The sequence below is a fragment of the Bactrocera oleae genome, chromosome 6, assembly GCF_042242935.1.
Source record: "Bactrocera oleae isolate idBacOlea1 chromosome 6, idBacOlea1, whole genome shotgun sequence".
Taxonomy (NCBI): domain Eukaryota; kingdom Metazoa; phylum Arthropoda; class Insecta; order Diptera; family Tephritidae; genus Bactrocera; species Bactrocera oleae.
Genome location: NC_091540.1, coordinates 14,042,832 through 14,064,224, shown reverse-complemented (window position 1 = coordinate 14,064,224; position 21,393 = coordinate 14,042,832). Strand labels below are relative to the sequence as shown.

Here is a 21,393-nt window from a genome sequence, read left to right as displayed (position 1 = left end):
GAGTAACATAATGTGGCTACCCTCCTATATTATAGTACACGTATATGTTTGTAAGTTATGTGTTCACTTTGTTTCATTAAAATATTTTGATTTAAAGCTTAAATAATTGTTTTGAAGTCAACTTATATATTATATTATTTTATCCTAATTCAAAATAAAAAAATAAATATTGTATTACGATTTGGCGATGCGACGATTTTCAGTGCCAAACCACATTATGCCATTAAATCACACCGTGCTTGAGAAGACATCTCCATATTATTTTATTAAACTTTTTCACATACTGATCGATATTACAATAAAAGATCAACCAGAAAATCGAAAATTCTTACATTGCGCGTCATATGGCTGCGATTATTATCTGATTTTGCTTACTTTCAAACTGTATCAAGAAATGCTAGGAAGAAATGTAGGTAGTGATTTTGGTTAATATAGCGGTAGTAGTTTGTGAGATTTGTACATTAAACTTAGTAAAGGCTGAATCTGCGCTTTACTAAGTTAAATGTCCACTTTTCAACAATTTTTAGTATGATTTGTGACTTACTTAAAACACCTTACACAATCGTACGTAACATAATTTGTCCTATTACGCACAGTTTTCTTCCCTTCCCATTATACATACACATACATAACCAGAGAGGTAGCTATTGTAGAAAAACAGGCAATTTTTTTTTTTATCTTTTTGTATCACCTTGCTACTGAACATTTATTTAAAAACTTTTATTTAGAAGTTCCGCGGCATGCAACTCCGCAGATGTAATAGTGTGGTGGATATAGCGCGCACATTAGGTTTTCCTTGCAACGGAATGCACTCAAATGAGTCCCAAGAGGAGAAAAACTACAAGTAGACCACGAATTCGCGGTAGAAAATGTAAATGCAAAAACATTAGGGAACTGATAAAATATAATTTAGTAATGAGTTAAAAGCTCTGAAAGGAGACCAAACTAAAATTAAATATTTTTACACTACTTTGTTAAGAATGTGTTACTTAACAATAAATAAAATATAAATATAAAATTATTAAAATTGATAGTCATGACATTCATATGAGATAGGTATAAAGTTATACATACATAAATAAATACATGAATGTCTAACCGACAGTCAAACTGTATGTACAAGCGGTACTTAAGTAAAAATTGAGATATCTTAATGACATTGTGCTTGGCACACACATATATATTTTCATATGTTCATAGTCCAGTTCCCAAAGTATTATCTTTCCTTTTCGAGCGCATTATGTTCAGTTAAACCCGAACTTAGCCTCTATTCACTTGATTTACTTTAAATATTTAAGAATTCATCGCCTTATTTAAAACAGATTTTCTCCATCGTTATGGTTCTACTATTTATGATGTTTACATATTGATTGACCTTTATGATGCTCGTCGTTTATACCTATTGCGTTACTATTGCTTTCAATTCTTGACATGTGTTATTATGGCATATCTGGCGTCAGCGTTTTAAATGCGAAATGAAAAGGAAACGTATTCCCGTTCGCTATAAATGACATAGTACATACATATGTTAACACAAATGACAGCTATGCACACAGTAGTACTTTACTTAAAAGAAAAATGAATTCCAACGTCTCTGCTGTACATGCGAACTTCCTACTCACAGATGAGGATACTGATGGATATTAGAACTGCTGTCAACTCATACAAGTAAGTTTTCACGTGCTTTCGTGAGCTCATTATCACGACACAAGTGTCACCTTCGCCGCACAATAAAGGCAAAACTAAGCACATAACCATCCATGTTTGTATGTGTGTTATCTAATACATACATAAATATAAATACACATGATATATTGCATTGATTTGATTTGAGAATATCATAGAGCAGCTAAGCCCATGCCTTAGGCTTGCGAGCGAATCCAGCCTCTCTGCTTTTACATATACTCGTACACAACAATGCGTTAATCAGACATCGTGCGAGCAGCAATCGCAAAGACAATATGCACTGAAGTTTTTTATATTCTAATGCAAATACCTTACTTAAGAGGGTACGCATAATTGGAAATATTTACATTCACATTATGTATATAATAATAATCGTTTTTAAAAGGATGCAAGTAGTCTCAAACACCTTGAACATGTAGCAACAGGAGAGTTGTAATTACGATTTTATGTTTTATACTCTCGCAACCTGTTGCTACAGAGTATAATAGTTTTGTTCACCTAACGGTTGTTTGTATCACCTAAAACTAATCGAGTTAGATATATGGTTATATATATATAAATGATCAGGATGAAGAGACGAGTTGAAATCCGGGTGACTGTCTGTCCGTCCGTCCGTCCGTGCAAGCTCTAACTTGAGTAAAAATTGAGATATCTTTATGAAACTTGGTAAACATGTTTCTTGGTACCGTGAGACGGTTGGTATTGCAGATGGGCGTAATCGGACCACTGCCACGCCTACAAAACGCCATTAATCAAAAACAAATAACTTGCCATAACTAAGCTCCGCAATAAGATACAAGACTGTTGTTTGGTACACAGGATCACATTAGGGAGGGGCATCTGCAGTTAAAACTTTTTTTTAAAAAGTGGGCGTGGTCCCGCCTCTAATAGGTTTAATGTGCATATCTCCTAAACCGCTAATGCTATAATAACAAAATTCACTAGAAGCAAATGTTTTTAGCACTTCTATTGACGGTGTGAAAATAGTTGAAATCGGGTGGCAACTCCCCATATAATGGTACTGTTAAAAACTACTAAAAGCGCGATAAATCAAGCACTAAACACGCCAGAGACATTAAATTTTATCTCTGAGATGGTATAAGATGACTTTATAGGAACCGCGTTCAAAATTAGACAGTGGGCGTGGCACAGCCTACTTTTAGGTGAAACCCCATATCTGGAGATCTGCTTAACCGATTTCAACCAAATTCGGTGCGTAACGTTCTTTTCATGTTTCTATGTCATAGTGCGAAAATTTTCAATTCCATCTGATTCTTTCACTTTCCACTATGCAAATCAGGTAACAATGATTATATCGGGGTAAAACTTTGCGTTAATAATGCAATTAAAGTATGCCACTTTGCGGCCAAAAATTGTCTAAATCGAACCAAAACTGTTCAAACCCCTAAGTACTAAATATGTGGACCCCAGTGCCTATAGTTGACCTTCTACCGAAAATATCAGTCAATCCACAAAGAAATCTCAAACGAGTATACCATTTGACTTTGCGAGAGTATAAAATGTTCGGTTACATCCGAACTTAGCCCTTCCTTGTTAAGTTTTGTATTATTGTGATTTATAGTTTTCTTTTTATTTAATTTATTTATAGTTTTTTACCTTGCAATATGGCTTCTAGTAAACTTATTTATCTGAAACAAAATTCACCACAAAACAAATATATTCACAATTGAATTTTTATTGATATTCCTTATTTATTTGATTTTGGTTGGTCTTCCCTTTTGGATTAAATATTTTGAAAATTTTTGTTTCATTATTTCGTGTATCGACGATTTGTCATATAAATTAATATTTGTTTACTATTTGGCAAATATGATTTCTGATAAAATGCGCGCTCAAATGTATCGCGATCATCGCCAACGCTTACGATACGTTCGATGTCGTGTTAATAGCGGCTCAGTTCGTTTGCCAACGCATAACAGTGCAAACTGTGTCAACTCAGATTCGTTTCGTTCGTTGAAAAACAGAAATATGTGTAGGTCACAATCTAATCCAAATTTTTTACTCGGACAAGGGCATCCACAATATGAGAAAAGAAATATCCAACAACAAGTTCAACGTCAATCTACAAAATCAATCATAGATCATCGCCAAAGTATCGTCAAGTCGAAATCTTTAGCAACAAACGAAAAGTTGAATAATCAACGTTGTAGTCCAATGACTTATCCATCGATTGCTCTAAGCAAGTATCCAATTCTGAATTTACCGGAAACTGGTATTCAGCTGCAACGTCTCTTGCGTCCCGTAATTTATATGGATCTAGAGCTAAAAGCTCTTCGACCAGTGGGACGTGTACTTATTCAACTATATACGGAAGCATCGCCTCAAGTTGTATTGGAGTTCATGCGCTTAGCTAGAAACAATAGCGCAGATAGTCTTTTCATCACTCGTGTTTTTCCATCTCTATGGTTGGAGGGTGAGTTAAGATTACCGCCAGATTCTCATACACACAGAAAACATGAATTCGATACACGAAGTTTAAATCACACAAACCATGGCGGTATTGTTTCTTATTCGCGTGAAAATATAAGTGGTATCGAAAGTGACCGACTGAGCTTTGCAATCTCCTTTCGACCATTGCCTGCAGCTAATAGCAAGCGCATCGCTTTTGGCCGAATTGTGGGTGGCTTAAAATATCTCTACGAACTTCAAGACTATGGCACAAAAAGTGGAAAGCCGACAAGAAAAATTTTCATTAGCAAGTGTGGATTATTCTCAAAGACTTTGCCCTCGCGGAGATATTAAAATCCTTTATAAACTTATGAGCATATGTACTTTCTCATTTTGTAAACCGCAAATGGTTATCAAAAATTAAGTATATATATGGATTATGAAACAAATTATATAACTGCTCAAACCATTTAATTTGAAAGTGAACAGTTTAATTCTAATTCATGGATTCACTTTTAAAGTAAACGGCTTTTACTAGTTCTATTGGTTTTGATTTCAAAAAATAATCCTACAATAAAATGTGACTTACAAATGAGATTAATATTTTTATATAATAACATAATTAGATCAGACTTCCCAAATTCTGATTACTTATTAAAGATTTATATACTTGTATATGAATTTTATTTGATAGACACATGGCTAAAATGACATTTCACACTTTCATTAGTAGATTTCTATAATCTAAATATAAGGTATTTTTATTTAAAAATAAATTATATAATTATATAGATTGTCTTAGTTTCCTTATTACATTTTGCGGGTCCGAAGTATTAATATTAAGATCAACTTCATTACCTCAAATGAGATATATACTAGTGTGATATAAACTCAATGAAATGAGTTAAATTTAATATATGGGTTATATGAGGAAAACATTAATCAAAGAATGGGACATCCCAATTTCATTATTGACGTATGGGAATAATCGTATGTAATATATGGGAGCTGTGGTAATTCGTGGACCTGTATTGGCTGATATATACATTCATTATAAAGCCAACCGGAAGTTTGAAATTCTGGTATAATTCTAATCAATTTTCTTATATAAGGTATATGTTGGCTAGCGAATATTTTAACCCGATTTTATCCAGTTTTGGTATTACGACATATAATTATCAGAGATAGAGGCTCTCTGAATTTTAATAAGAAACATCACAGATTGATCAATATATAAGGTAGAAAGTCAAGCGGATGTTTGAAAATCCGTATATTAGGATATGGGGACTAGGAGAGGTATTGCTCCGATTTCATCAATTTTAGGCAAGAGGATTTATTATTACTAGAAATATATTTTTTCCGAATTTCAATAAGATTGTTTACATATTGACTTATAGATGCGGTATAAAGTCAACCGTATGTTCGAAAATATTTATATGAGGTATATGGGGTTAAGGAACTAATTTAACCAATTTTTGGCACAAGTTATAGTCCGATTTCGCGTAAGATAAAATACCTCAGGAGCATTTTTTTGCAAAGTTTTATTCCGATAACTTTATTTATCCCGATTACGCCCATTTTTAAAGTGTGTAATATGAATATTTCCAAAGCTTTATACACCAAATTTGGTTGAAATTGCTCAAACAGTTCTGAGATAAAGGATTTCGTTTTAAGGTGGGCGGTGCCACCCCCATTGTCCAATTTTTAAAACTGCCCCTATGAAGGTTTTCCCTACCATGATAGTGAAGTTGAATGGTTGTGGCACATTTATTTAGTGAGTTATCGCACTTTTAGTAGTTTTCAACATAACCGTTATTTGGAGAGTGGACGTGTTTATTAACTGATTTTACCTAATTTCATAGCGTACAAAGAAGTGATGAAAGGACTTCTTTTCACTAAGTTTGGTTGATTTAGCTTCAATTGTCGGCTTGGAAGATATATACATACATTAAACCATATAGATATGCCACGACCACTTTCAAAAGAGGCACACAGATGTCAGTGGCTACTGCGATCACCTGCACCAAATTACAGTTTTATATCTTAATTTAGTGAATAGTTATGGCACTTTATGGATTTTCGCTTAACGGATTTTTCTGACTACGCCAACCTACAGTTTCAACACGATATCTCAATTTTTACTCAACTTATAGTTTGCACGGATAGACGTACGGACGTACAGACACTCACCCGGATTTCAACCCGGCTTGTTATCCTGAACATGTTGCGAGAGTGTAAAAAAAGGCTTGCTTGGGACTATTAAAATATTTCTCTAAAATATTAGCTATAACCAAACAAACTCGTGAAAAGGGCTGCTTTCGCTGAGTCAGCTGAGATGGCGCAAGTTTATGAGATCCCTACGTAGTGGACGAACATTATCCACATGATATGTATGTACATATGTACGTACACGTATTGATTACGTAACCACAAAAGGTTAGAGTGCAATTGAGTAACACACCCATAACATTAAAACTCCTTTCGTTATTATAGTACGAGTTATTAGATATATTTTCAGGCCTGTCCCATATGCAAAAAATATAGTTAAAAAATATTATTTTATTTCAGAGCAATAGTTTTTAAGTAATTAACTAGAGAGCATATGTAAGAATATTAATTTTACTTAATAATTATAGTCATTATTTTTAAAAGTACTATAATGTCGTTTCATGTACGATAATTCTACGATACTGGTACGATAGTCGCTTCACTTCAAGATGTGAACACTGCTCTGTAACTACTTTATTTAGTCATAGTAAACACACTCTCTTATGCAATTCTTAAGCCTCGTTTCAATTTATGGTATATATTTCACAAATCCTCACAAAAAGTTGTTTATATTCAAAGGAAGTAGTTAACTACAGCTTCTCACGAAATGCCAACAGGTATCATATATTGTACGAAAAAAGTGGTGGCATACGAAAATTGCAGCGAAGTATACGTGCCACAGAAATTTTAATGAGACATTATTACCCAAAAATAAACGTACGCATGTAGACAAATAGAAGCATGAAGGCTTTCGCCAGCACTCCCTTGCTGTTGGCGTCGATCGTCATCGGTTGTCTGTCATAGACCAGAAAGTGGAAGCACATAAGTCGAAAGCGTTTACATGAGCACGCGTAAATGAAAAACGATGCAGCACTTTGTTGGAGGTGATATTGTGATTGTGTGAAAGCTCATTAAACGCTTAGGTGAAATTGGTAGTCGTCGAGCCGATGAGCAGCTGCATGCTTCGCATATAGATTTTCGTATTTTGTTCTCACTTTATCTTTTGCCATTGCCATAAATTCTGTAAAAATAACTTTAAGTACTCAAGTAAATACTTTGTATCAAAATTTGATCAAACTGCGTCAATCAGTTATAGCTAGGTTCGCCCATTGTTATATTGACAAGACTATATTTGAGGTTTAGGAATTATTATTAATCTCCAGCGACGTCGTATAGGCGACCATAATTAATTACAATTACATATAATTACAATACAATGACATAGAATATTGAAAGTTTATTTTAGCAGGTTATACGCTAGCTAATTTCCGTAAACGTTCGACATCGGGTTAGTATTAAGTCACTCCTAAGGTCCAATATTCGTTTATAATTTGTTTGGTGTAATCAGAAGAGAGTAATTAAATATTAAATTAATGTATACGTATGTGTTGTTGTAGATAAACATGCCTTGGCCAACTTGAAAATTAAATCTGTGGCAAAAAGGTCGAGTAATCTAAATATTAGCTGTAGTAAAAAAAATACATTATTTTTGCATGAAATTGAATGCTTTAAATATGAATTTTCGTATCCAGCCTTATTCAAATGGTTCCAAACTGTTTTTTGTGTAATGTTTAGATCCTGGCTAATCGTAATCAATGTGTGTACTCGGTGATTTCCATTATTTGATCGAATTTTTTTCGATAATTGGTCTTTCAGAGATAAAATTACCAGAACGGAATCGACGAAACCAAAATTACGCATGTTTGGCTGACCATAAACGCTATTCACATTTTCAGCCGTCTGGTTTGCGTTTTCGCCCTTATCGAAGAAAAACTGTAAAATATAGCTATTTTCTCTTTGCTAGTGTCCATCTTTGACGCGCGCTCAAACAAAACTGAATCAACCAATCACAAAACTGTCAGTAAAGCTATATTATACCCCCTTAGTATTCTGGTTTAGAAGCCCGAATTTTAGGTTCTTTTACGGATTCTTTCTTATTTTTTCCATTTCATTGATATTAAAATAGTACAAATTAATTATAATATTAAAAAAAAATATATATATATATATATAAAATTTTCAGGCCGGCTAAGTGGGGACTGATGAAAAAATGACGCGTCCTGGTGTGCAGGATATCAAGACTCCAAGTAACCCCAAATAGAAATTGTTGAAGGATCCTTAAAGAGGAAGGATGTACAATAGATATAGCACTACGAGAGGATTTTTGTCAAAAAAAAATTGTTACCAAAAACTCTCTCGTAATGCGATAGTATAATGGATAAAGAAGTTCTGTATTAAATTTCAAGTAAATCGATCGAGTAGAACTTGAGATGTCATGCATTCCGTTTTTAAAAAAGTAGTTAAGAGAAAAACAACTTTAAAACGCGCGCCGAGCTGCCAGTCTACTTTGTCAGCGCATCACAAAATGAGCTGTAACTCCGGAAATAATTGAAATTTCAAAAAATCTTTTTAGGGACATATTCTTAAAGGGTTATACTACAATAATATGCAAAATAAATAATAGTTAAAAAAAACACGCTTTAAAGGAATTTTTACACCTCTGCCTATAAAGCTCTTCCCTAACATCTTGATTGTGAAATTTAATGCTTATGGCGCATTTATTTCCTCAGATATCGCACTTTTAGTGTATTTTAACATAACTGTTATATGGGGAATGGGCGTGGTTATTATCTGATTTTGCCCACTTCCACAGCGTATGAAAAAGGGCTAAAAGGACTTACTCTCAGCAAGTTTTTTGAGTTAGCTTTAGCGGTCTGGAAGATATATACATTAAACCATTTAGGAGACGAGGTTACGCCCACCATTAAAATAATGGGAAACTATTATCAAATTATTGCATTGTCATCGGTCTCTGACACGTCTGTAAAGTTTTAAGTTGATCAGACTTTTGGAAACCGGTGAAAATTGAGCTCTAAGATCCCATTACATACATACAACACAAGCTAATATAAGCGTATAAAAAAATAGACTTTTTTGAATTTCTAAACCAGAAACTAACGGCATTTCGCCGAACCCGATCGGACTTATACAACGCGAGATACAGATAAATAACGCCATCTATTGGAAAAATAATGGTTTTCTTTCTGTTACACCCCACTACATATTAGATTCTTCACACGTCCTAGCTCAGTTTTACTTTTTGCAAGCGAAACCCCCAATTTCTTATAAAGTACATGTGTACATAGGTGTTTTTACCAAGAAGAATAATGATTCCGTCAATAATAAACAGATATGAAAATAAATAAAGGTGGAAAATTATTACAGCTAAACGACAATATCGTGTAAAATGTCCGTATATTTGTTATTAAGTTAATTACATAATCGTTGGTTTACCCAAATCACATTACATTGTTTCCATTGTTTCATTCATATAAATTGCAGATATTTTAAAGCAACTACACGAGCATGCACATGAGGACTGGTAAACGAAACACGCAAAATCATATACATACATACATATGTTGTATGTGTATTATAAGTGTACATCGCATGGTGTCTGCGTACATACATATGTACGTATCTGCGCTTTGTATTTTCATCACAAATATCAATATTTGCTTTTCTAGAACAGAATTTTTTTTTCAGTTTTCATATTTTACTATTAATCTTAAATTGTGGAGCTACTATCATAAAATGTTAGCGTATTAAGTTTATAAAAACTAAATTAAAGTCAGTATTAATATACTATCGCAACATGTTGCTACAGAGTATAATACTTCATCTACTTCGAATTATCGTTCAATAAAATCGATTCCACGTTTTGAATCTGCGTTTAAACGCATGCATTTTTTAGCTAATCTATTATTTTATTATTGAATATAATGTACTTGGTTAGATGCTTTAAAAATTTTATTATTTTGTGAAAATGTGCTTGAAAATTGATACTTACATATTCATTGGTACGCACAATCGATTTATATGTTAATCGCATGAAAGTACTCTCATATAGTTTAACTTGGAAATATATAAAATTTAGCAGATGATTCACCCTTTATTTAGCGTATAAAATGCATTTTCTTTTTCTCTTTCCTCTTTAATTGTTCCATTCATAAATCATAATCATTTCGTGTCCTTTCTTTTCTAGTTACCCACGCAAAGTTTATGTGTCTCTACCAGGTCATATGAGAGCGGTTTGATAAATACCTGGCCTATCACAAGAAAAATGTTTTATTTTGTAGTACTTGCTCGTTTCATGTACAGTGTCACTAATGTTTCATATGGTACAATACGGCGACTCTTCTCCTTCGCTAGGCTCTCCGAAGCGTTTGTACTCCCAGGTAAACGAAAAAGCGCATTTTCAGCCATATTGACATTTTTGTGAGTTTTGCCGATTCTCAAGCTCCTACTCACGCTATGCGAGCGATTAATGTCTCTAATTAAAGGGAACTTAACCGTCTATACAAATAATACAATTTCAGCCCCTGGTACAGCCGGTTCGCACACCGGTGACCGCCGAAGTTTGACATATGTATCTATCAAAGTGGATTTTTACCGATTGCTTTTACGATCCTGGTGACCCTAGGCTGGTAATTGACGATGCTAATGGATGGGCATAGCATCTACTAGGTGATCCAAAGCATTTGAACCATCTAGTGAACGCACTCCCCTTAGCAGACTTGTTGATAAAAAACGATCAGGGTGAACTTTAGAGGATTGTGGCATTGTCGGCTATTACAGCACTTTTGAACGCTGTCACCATGACTAAATTGATCGAATTAGGCAGCAACCTCCTCTGCCTTATCTTGCTAATTCTCAAGATTTCGTCGCAGGCGTCTTCCTCGCCGCACAGATATATTTGAGTTTAATTTAGGTCGCCGTCACAGAAGCTACTTAGCAGACCTCCAGTAAATTGTCTGCCAGTTGGGGAAGTTGGGTTATGTGTTTTTCTTTAGTACGCAAAATACTTATCGGACCGCTCTCGTAGTTTGAATTCCCATTGGCTTTACGCACTAAATTTAGTTACTTTTTAGGTATTCTTTGAGACTGTCCGCTCTGCAAATTCTATATTTGTGTAAAATTTTCATTCTATTGTTTTAACAGAATGTCGCCTAGGTACAGTATAAAGTTCTACACGCAAATAAGTATGTATGCAATTGTTTCCACAAACGTCAACATACATACATACATGTGTACATGCAAAGTTTCTGAAAGAAGTTTATTACCACTTTTTTGTCGTTTTTAAATATTTTTCTTATACATACTTATATACATATGAGTATGCATGTATTTGAGTGACATATTGCAAGCACATGCACGTGCTTATGACGCTAGCTATTTGTGTGTGCCTCCTATCAAAGAATGCTTCCTGCGTTGCTGGTTGTGAAAATATGATTTGTATGTGTCGCCAACAGGTCAGAAATGCAAGATTACAAGAGATATATCAAACCACCCAATTATTTGTTTTTCTTAAATAATTCAATTTTCAAAATGGATGAACCTAGGTTTATTGCACAATCAACACCTTAATCAAACACTAAACTAATCTTTAACGATATAATACGATTACATTCAATAGTTAGGTATTAATTAGTATATTAAAGTGATATTTAATAGTGATAACCTAACGGTGGTATGCCATTTCGAGTATAAAAATTGTCATAATCGGACCATAAACATTCAAGCCCCCATATACCGAATATGTGGATCCCAGTGCGTATGACAATATGTTTCTTTGATAATAATATACTCTTGCATTAAAAACAAAGATTTTCGAACTTGCTTGATTTTATATCACATATATCGGCTAATGTCGAAGACATTTTATTGAAATTGAGAGAGCGCATTTTTCTAATAACAGTGTAGCTTTGTGCCTAAAATGAATAAAATCGGCCGAAAACTTGCTCTATCTAATTGATATTCAGGGATTTTGAAATATCCAACTGACTTTACTCCATATATATGTTTATATTTTTAAAATTGCTTGAATATGAGTTCTTAAGTATACTTGTACCATGTCAAAAATTAATGCAATCAGCCCTTCCATTCCTCTGCCCCCAATATATCCTATACCTATAATGATTTCAGACTTTCCACCTGACTTTAAGCCGTTTAGGTTGGTCAAAATGTGTGATATTTTAATGAAATAAATTATATTAATGGTTTGGCGCTCAATATAAATGAAATTGGTCTTGCTCTAAACCTCACATCTCTAATATTATATAATAAATTCCGATCTTTTGGTTGACGTTCCTCACATCAACTCAATATATTAAATTAAACCTCTTCTTTTGGATTTATATCATATTTTTCTCATTTTAGGACGATTTTAATATAATTTGGGTTGACGCGATTAAAATATGACCGTCAATAGAAGTTAATAAGATACCAAATTTGATTGTTATCCATTCACTATTTCGTCGAATAAGGAATGTTGAATTCTTCCGCAACATATTTTAATATAAAGGTGTGCTAACACTTATGAGTATTTCGCCGATTTTAAGCCTTGCAAGTTGCAATAGTATAAAATCTTCAATTACGCCCAAACTTAGCCCTTCTTTACTTCTTATTATTAATAAACTTATACGTGTCAACTAATAACTAATAATATTAATTTCTGATTCAATGCTATTTTCTTTTACCGCACACTTTTGCTCTGACTTTATTCATTAATCTTCATTGTCCATCGCGAATAATGCTCTGACTGAGGAGCGGATATAGGAGGGAAATTGCGGATTTGTCGCTGATAAACCTTTTCCGCTAATTTTATTCAGCATCTGCATTTGAATTAGTTGTAAAAGTAACTAAGACAGAAACTTGATTAGAAAGCTGTGATTAGTTAAAAATTTTGTATGAAAAAATCAAGTTGGCCAATTTCTTCTGTAACTAGTTACATTTTAATATATATGGATTGTTCCAATCTGCTGAAGTTTGAATTAGATCACCAATTTGTTTAGCTTTAAGTAAACCGCCAAAATGGTGGCACGCAGCGAATTCATATGTGTATTTGCAGAAAGTAACCTTTTAACTCTTACGGCGATTTCAAAATAAATATTCAATAATGTAGTACTAGTTAAGTGAATTAAGTTATATAATCAACTTAATATATAGTACTTATATGGACATGTAGTTTTAACAATATTAAGATTGTGCAAATATAAATAAATTTATAAATGTTTCCAAATGTACCTCCACAGAAATAATCGCATCGTTTCATTAATGTGGCACCTCTCCAGATTTTCCATGCAAACGAAGAAGAAGCACACAAAATGAGTAGGAAAAATGGCGGCGAAATTGAAGCGACAAGCTACAAAATCATTATACCAAGCTCTTAGCTGACAACGACGGCGCACAAATTCAAAAATACTTTGAGTGGCAAATGAAGAAATAGAGTTGAAAAAAATTATTGCCTGAAAATTTTGTGGGAACACACACATTGTATAGAATTAATTAGTCGGTCGCACATAGGTGCGCCGTTGAAATAATATCACTTGAAAATATCCGTATGCAAATATTTTTTGGTGATCCAATTTAGCTGAATAAAAGTGAATTAAGAATAAAAGAACAGGCTGATGCATAGGATGTAAACATTTTTTATTTGTTGTAAAAATATTAAACCGTAAGTGTTGAAAAGGTATCCAATTAATTTTGGCCAGATTGAATTAAAAGTGCATTAGGAGAAAGGAAAAAAGAGTAACGAGCAAGGAAGCAGTAAAGTAAAAGTTATATTGCGCAATGGCTACTTTTCAAATTCATCAAGATGCCGAGAAGGAAAATCCCCATATAGCTGCTCCACTAAAAGAGAAAAATTTAGTTTCCTGTAGCAACAGAGTGAATGCTCTACAGCCTTCTGGGTTTGGGGGTACCGCCGTCCCAATCAAAGGAAAGCTTGGTGATGGGGTTAGTCGCACGAATTTTGCTGTGCTGAATGCAAATACCAATGCGGCACATGGACGCAATATAACTGGTGTTACAGCAGGTAGCAAAGTAGTAAGTATTTTTACAAAACTGGTGTAGGAATATATTTCATGAAAATAATACGCATGCGTGGCAAATAATATTTTTTTAATGTTTTTTTTTTGTTTTTATATCATTGTTTTATATTAGTGGTAAATTAATAGAGATAAGTATATATTTGTAACAGGACATGTAAAAAACCACTAAAATAACGGGTTTATACTAAAAACTCTTATCCAATACAAATATACACATTTAATTGTATTATGTGAAAATTCAAATATTTTAACTTCATTGTTTTAGGCTTTTCGTGAAGTGGGGAATGCTAAAACGCAAAATGACAATAATTCAGTTTTTGCAGCTGCAGCTATTAAGAAAACTGTAGTAGAGCAGTTCAAATCATTTTCGGTTTATGAGGATCAAACAGATGAAAGCCAGCAGGCGTATCATCATTTCGCTGCCAGTAGTGCATCAATTTCTCTAGCTAACGGAAAGGAAAATATATATTTTGATCAACAAAATCATCCAAATAAAAATGAATATAAGCAGTAAGCGGTTGGTTAAGCTCACTTGGTATCTAGATTAATTATTTTTCAACTTTACAGTGATGGTTCACAGAAAGAAAATAAAGCATATGACGACTGCCTTTTGGATACCACGCCAATGTCAGTATCAGAGGTACTTTCACCAATGTCCGTAGATCGTTCCCAAGTGGGCATTGCTCAACAATCGGAATCGCAATTGATTGATGTTGACACTGACGAGAAAAAAATTACTGATATAACTACAGAGGAAGAGGAACAACAGCGGCGTCTCATTATTCCCCGTAATGATCGTCAGCGCTTCTTTGAAGTGGTGGAATATCAAAGAAATATATTGGAATATTTCCATGAAAGTGAGGTATGTCCAAGAATTTACCAAAAAATAATCAAAAATTAATTCCAAAAATTAATCAAATATTGCATTAGCCCAATAAAACACTTATTCTACTACAAGTATTTCAAAATTGTCTCCACAACTTGGTGCAATTATAGAGGATAATTTTGAAAATATATTTTCATAACCATATTTTTATAATTAAAAGAAGAAGTTAACTCAAAGGTCATTTCGAATACGAATTGATTAGCCCAAATACATACTTTTCAAATGTATTGTCTGTTTTCCCGCCACATGAGTTTTTCACCCCTAGCACATTAACTGAACATAAGGGATGATTTGCTCAGCTGCTGCCATTTGTGTATTTTTAGTAGAAGTAATTTTCAACCATTGTCCGTATTTCGTTGAAAGTAAGCAAATTGTAATAACATGGCCAACTCTACATTTCTCTAAAGGCTAAATATAGTTTATAGGAAATAATTTATTGAATTGAATGTTGTTGTTATTGTTTTTGTTTCAGACAATCATATATCATCTTAAAATTTGATTTATTATTATTATTAGTTTTCCGATATAATAATTATAAAATACATCGTAACGATATAATTTCTTTTCAACGTGAAGTTTTGTTGAACTGGTCGTAAAACTCTTTAGATACATAATTTTTGTTTAAATCCTTATTCGACATCTCGTTTTGCTTTCTTTGCTCCACTGCAAGCCGCGCATTGTATCGTATGTGATCGTCCAGTAGTTGTTTTTGATTTCTTTCCAACTCCAACTGCTTTAACATCAATTCTCGATCCATATTTAGAGCATACTGTTCCCACTGTTTGTCCATAAGCTGTTGATCAGTTTGCTTTTTTTTGTTGGTAATTTTTTGTTGTAACTGTTCCTCATGGAATTTAGCCAGCTCATCAGCAGACATACCTCGGTACATAAAAGCGATTTTTTTTGTTGGATCTGTCCTTGACTGTGCTGCATCCGGATTCTCAGTTAACATATCACTAGTGAGCATATTATAGATTTCAGCTAAATCGTCTTCGTTTTTCTCTTTTTTTTCACGAACACGCTCGAATCTCTTAGATTTTGCTAATTGCGTATTAAAATCGTAAATAGCTGCTGTCATTTGATTACGTATTTTCCGCTCTGCATTTGCCATATCTTCAAGACGTTTATCCCGAGATGCTATTGATTCCTGCATTATTAAATCGGCCTTGATGCGATCTTCTTCAGCTTGTTTACGTTCTTGAACTTGTTGATCTAACCATGCACGCTGCTGAGCACGCTGACGCAATTTTCGCTCACTATGGCCCAGATCTTCACCCGAGAAAATTTGTGCACTAGAAATTCCAAGGCGTACATCGTCGTCGGCCACGCGTGCCGGCAAAGCACTTTTGATCCTATTTGGATCGTTTAAATCAAATTCACGGCGCTGATCTTTACGCTGAAAACGGCAACGGTAATAATTGAGATCTGCTTCGGCAACACGTTTTCGTTTATCCATCTCTAGTGATTTTGCATAAATTGCGAGCTGCTGGCGCTGGGTCTGGTCTTCATAACGCCGTTCGCATTCAGACTCAACCTGCCTTTGCTTGTTTTTCTCGGCAATTTGTCGTTCCAGTGCGCCCAAATCCAACTAAAAACAAACAAAAAAAAAAGAATTAGGAATGGAGAGCAAATAAAAACCGTGAAAACCGTACGCCGAAGAGTCTCTGTTTAGCATTGAAGATTCTGTTTTTTCGTTCATCTTCAAATTGTAAACGCCTTTGCAGTTTTGCGGCCTCATTTATATCATCCTTAGTGGCAATCGGAACCTTAAACATGTAGAGTTTATCCTTTGAATAGCGAAGTTACAAAGATTTATAAAATAATTTATCAAAAATATTATATTTGTTAAGATATACACAGAAGTAAAGAATGAAGTATCTATTATCATTTATTTGTTAAAAAGTTCACTAGCTACTGACTGAGTATACATATTTTTTTTTAAGTAAAAAGTAATAAACTAGGGTTTGTTTGTTGGTAGCTGGGCAACACGTCATGATGTGTATCTACAAATGATTGAAAAGTGAATCCTTGACAAGTTATGCGCTCGCCATATCAAAAAAAAAGAAAATAAACTCGTAAAAACATGAAGCAGAATTTTTAAGCATTACTTTTAATATCTACTGAGTTAATATAATTCATATATAAAACTTTACAGAAAAAACATAGACCCAAGCCGCACTACATGCGCCGCCAGGCCGACATTAATCATTCAATGCGCACGATTCTCGTCGATTGGTTGGTTGAAGTGTCTGAAGAGTACAATTTGGACACAGAAACTCTATATCTTTCCGTTTCTTATATTGATCGATTTCTCAGTCAAATGTCTGTGGTACGCAGTAAACTGCAATTGGTCGGAACCGCAGCCATGTACATTGCATCGTAAGTTTGAAAGTAAAACGTATTCTTTAAAACCTACATTTGCCCATATTCATAGTTAGCTAAATCTTATTTAAGTAACTACATATATTATTTTATTTATATTAACAAAAATATATAGAAAGTATGAAGAAATCTACCCTCCAGATGTTGGTGAATTTGTGTTCATTACCGATGATACCTACAACAAAGCACAAGTTTTGCGAATGGAACAGATTATTTTGAAAATTTTAGCGTTTGACTTATGCACGCCAACTGCATATGTGTTTATCAACACTTATGCTGTATTGTTAAACATGACAGATAAGCTAAAATTTCTAACTCAGGTTAGGGAAATATTTTCAACAAAATACGACAAAATATTTTTAATTTATATTTGCAGTATATTTGTGAGTTATCACTTTTGGAAGCTGATCCGTATTTACGCTTTCTACCATCATTAATATCTGCTGCTGCTCATGCACTAGCTAGGCACCTATTGGACTATACAATTTGGAATTCAGAATTAGAAGAGATAACAACATATAAATTAGAAGACCTCAAAGAGATAATATTACACCTCTCTAAATCACACAAAGCGGCCACTAAACTTGCGCAGCAGGCCATACAGGAAAAATACAGGGCAGATAAGTGAGTATAGTAGATGAAGAAAAGTTTAGAAAGTAATATACATTTTGAAAAAATATTACAATTTATTTAAGGTATAAAAAAGTTTCAAGTATCAAACCTGTTGAACTGGACGATGAAGCATTCGAACTTCTAGTACGTAAAAATATTGGTTTGTTTAGCAACGCAGAAACACTTGGAAAGATATCAACGAATACAAGTAATGAACATGTACAACGAACGATTTCTCTAATGTTCAACTGATATGTATTATAGATGACACATTCGAGTGCTTACGTTATGAATTAGTGTTAATTGAAAAACGCTTAATATTTGCTCGTATTTTATTTGTTCCCCGTTTTGATTTTTGTACAGAGGCTTGGCTATTTTTTTTTTTTTTCATCAAGCAACCGTTTAGCACGGTTACTTAAAATATTACAAAAAAATAGAGATTATTATATTTTTAAAAACATACAGATTTGTTAAAAATGCAGAATTTTCCCGAAACGGAAATTATAAATACTCTGTTATAATACTGTACAAGTTAAAAACACACGATCTGTACACTATTTTTTTAATTAAAAGTAATTTAGGTCAACTTTCAATTTATTTTATGGGTTATTATTTTACTAAAATCAATCGCGGTTGCTTGTATATTATAGTAATGCCAATTTAAGTGCATGTGTCTAAAAATAAACGAGATCCCTTATTTTTATTTTTTCAGTAGTTTTGTATTTTTAGTTGTTATTTGTCCTTTTAAATTGTTTTATTCCCTACACTACAGAATATATCGATGTTAACCAAATTTAATCCACAGAAATACGTTATATCGAAATTATATAAGTAGAAAAGATAATTTGTCACAAAAATAATATAATATATAGAGTATTGCGAAATTCAAATATTATTTAATAAAAAACACAACATTAATAATAAAATATTCACACTAGATGTACGGTCTAGTAAAAAGAAATATATTATTTACACTAAATTGATTCGATTTAGGTGAAATATTTACCGTTTTGTTTGAAAACTTGTTAGTATTTTAAAGGTAATTTTATTACGCCACAAAACATTCCTAAAGTAATTTCGAGGAATGTTGCCGAGTTGACAGTCTTTGGCCGGATAAAAATCCGGCTTTGTTCCGCTTACGTAGATCCGACTGTTGTGGAAACGGTCATAGAAGCTCTCGTCCCTATTGGCAAAAAAACTGGCACCTACGATTTCCATAAGCTTTCCTTGAGGCGACTTTTTCAGCAGCCCATAGGCAAGAACATAGAGTAATCACTTGGTGCGAGGTGCGAACTATATGGTGGCTGCATTGTACATCCCAACCAAGCTCTCTCCGGCTTCCCGCGATTCGACCATCATAGTTTTGACCTGGCGTTGTCATCACCAGTAACCATCCGCATCCGAAAATAAATACTATTCATATTTGCAGCTACCTGGTTTGCGATTTCGCCTTTATGGAAGAAAAACTGTAAAATATGGCATATTTTCTCTTTGCTGGTGTCCACCTTTGACGCGTGTTCAAAAAATTCTGAGTCAAGCAATTATAAAAATGTCCGGTTTTTTTTTTTTTTTTTGTATAAATCTTAGCTTTCAAAATAATGGATTTCTTTTTACTAGACCCAATATTTATTTTAAATTATTAGTTTAATTTAAGTTGAATTTTAGTGCGAGTTCACTTTTTTGGTAGACATAGGATTGAGACAGATATTCGTCGAAACTATTTTAACTGTATTTAAATTGGTGGATTCAGTATTTCAATGTAATACACTTAACTTCAATTTTGTCTCTGTATTAATTTATATTTTTTTAATATGAAATAATGTAGTATTAGATAATCCAACTGCACTAATGCATATTTACCAAGTAATGTGAGTTATTATTTAAAATATCTATATTTAAAATTTTTATAAAATAATTAAAATATACATTTAAAGAAATAAATGAAACATACCGACAATTTATTAATTATAGTCAGCGCTAATACACTACGAGTAGTAAGCAACTAGACGAAAGTTATAATCAGGTAAATCACCTCCTTGTTACTTGTCATTCATGAATATGTAGAATTCTATTGGTAAGCGAAGTTACGACAATTTTTAAGCGTTACAGATATACAAAAGTTTATTAAAGTGGAAACGAAAAAAAAGTAAATAAATAAAACATTTATTGGAAATCTGAACAAGACTTTTTTCGATGAGCACTAAATGCAGCTGTGGGAGATTTAGAGATTGTTAATTATAGCATACCATATTTCGTAAGCCTTTTCATATGTACCAATAATTTACAAAAAGTTCTAAGTACTGTCCTATTTTAATTTTTGAAAACTTTGCAAAGTAGACTAGTATTTTAGTGCAAAAGTATGGATTTCTAATTTTTGTTTTATAATTTTTATTTAATAATATTTTTATAATTATTTTTTTTTTAATATATTTTTTTTAAATTTTTTTTTTAATACTTTTTTTTTAATTAAAAAAAAAAAATTTTTAATTAAAAAAAAAAAGTTGTTTTTGATTTAAAAAAAAAACATTTTTTTTAATCATTTTTTTTTTGCTTTTTACTTATTCAAATTTTAATACATAGAAAAGTTTTACAAAAATAGTAATCAATTTATTTGTTGAATGTATTAGCAAATAACTCCGATTTTTTTGACCTTCATTCATTTCATGCATATGTAACGCTCTTGCGATTACATAAAATAATTTGAATTTCCCTCGAAAGCAAATAAACAAACATAATTGAAACCGTAACCACCGGATACGGCTTTTTAATTTATTAAGGAAGTTTACAAAGAGTGTGACAGTTGATTTGCAAGATGTCTGATGCATGAAGCGTGCTAATAGAGTGGCTCAACCCACTACACAACTAGCATCGGAGCTGATGGAGTTAGTTGTTGTTGTAACGGTTATCTAGTCCCCGCTTGGATGATAAGTAATAGTTTGGTTGTCGTCGAGGTCATCTAACGGGATGCCCAAGAAACAAGCTGTTTTGACGGGGTCGGACCATAGGGTAAAGGGTGTTAGATGAGTTGTGTTTGTTGGGCATGCACAGAGGAGATTAGTATTATGCGGAGCCTCATTGAACGCAGAACATATGTTTGGAATGTTGGGGTCTATACTGGATAAGTAGGAGTTTAACCTGCTACAATATCCAGAACGAAGTTGCGCGAGTATCACTCTGGTTTTGCGAGACAACTCGAGCTCTACGTCTGCTATGGGTGGTGGTTTGACTCCTAGTATGCCATTCACTGAGAGGGAGTCG

General features: G+C 33.3%; 3 protein-coding genes across 3 annotated transcripts; 2 read left to right on the top strand and 1 right to left on the bottom strand.

The window, feature by feature from the left end:
* The first annotated feature begins 3,399 nt into the window (after positions 1 to 3,399).
* On the top strand, positions 3,400 to 4,822 carry LOC118680546 (peptidyl-prolyl cis-trans isomerase A-like 4C). Its single transcript, XM_036360631.2, has one exon. The coding sequence runs from the start codon at positions 3,517 to 3,519 to the stop codon at positions 4,447 to 4,449; it is 933 nt and encodes a 310-aa protein (XP_036216524.1). The 5' UTR covers positions 3,400 to 3,516; the 3' UTR covers positions 4,450 to 4,822.
* Positions 4,823 to 13,577: 8,755 nt separating this feature from the next.
* On the top strand, positions 13,578 to 20,081 carry CycA (cyclin A). Its single transcript, XM_036360632.2, has 7 exons — positions 13,578 to 14,250; positions 14,521 to 14,765; positions 14,823 to 15,117; positions 17,297 to 17,520; positions 17,639 to 17,843; positions 17,900 to 18,147; positions 18,219 to 20,081. The coding sequence occupies exons 1-7, from the start codon at positions 13,996 to 13,998 to the stop codon at positions 18,385 to 18,387; spliced, it is 1,641 nt and encodes a 546-aa protein (XP_036216525.2). The 5' UTR covers positions 13,578 to 13,995; the 3' UTR covers positions 18,388 to 20,081.
* LOC118680548 (RIB43A-like with coiled-coils protein 2) lies at positions 15,623 to 17,058 on the bottom strand. Its single transcript, XM_036360633.2, has 2 exons — positions 16,794 to 17,058; positions 15,623 to 16,729 (listed from the first exon to the last, which is right to left on the bottom strand). Exons 1-2 carry the CDS (start codon positions 16,914 to 16,916, stop codon positions 15,707 to 15,709), a joined length of 1,146 nt encoding a protein of 381 aa, XP_036216526.1. The 5' UTR covers positions 16,917 to 17,058; the 3' UTR covers positions 15,623 to 15,706.
* Positions 20,082 to 21,393: the final 1,312 nt, after the last annotated feature.

Bases quoted from the DNA above. Each gene is read 5' to 3' on its own strand.
- LOC118680546 (XM_036360631.2), top strand. From the start codon at position 3,517: ATGATTTCTGATAAAATGCGCGCTCAAATGTATCGCGATCATCGCCAA.
- CycA (XM_036360632.2), top strand. From the start codon at position 13,996: ATGGCTACTTTTCAAATTCATCAAGATGCCGAGAAGGAAAATCCCCAT. The intron at 14,251-14,520 runs GTAAGTATTTTT...TCATTGTTTTAG, and splicing joins TTACAGCAGGTAGCAAAGTA to GCTTTTCGTGAAGTGGGGAA. The intron at 17,521-17,638 runs GTAAGTTTGAAA...AAAAATATATAG, and splicing joins GCAGCCATGTACATTGCATC to AAAGTATGAAGAAATCTACC.
- LOC118680548 (XM_036360633.2), bottom strand. From the start codon at position 16,916: ATGTTTAAGGTTCCGATTGCCACTAAGGATGATATAAATGAGGCCGCA. The intron at 16,730-16,793 runs GTACGGTTTTCA...GTTTGTTTTTAG, and splicing joins CTAAACAGAGACTCTTCGGC to TTGGATTTGGGCGCACTGGA.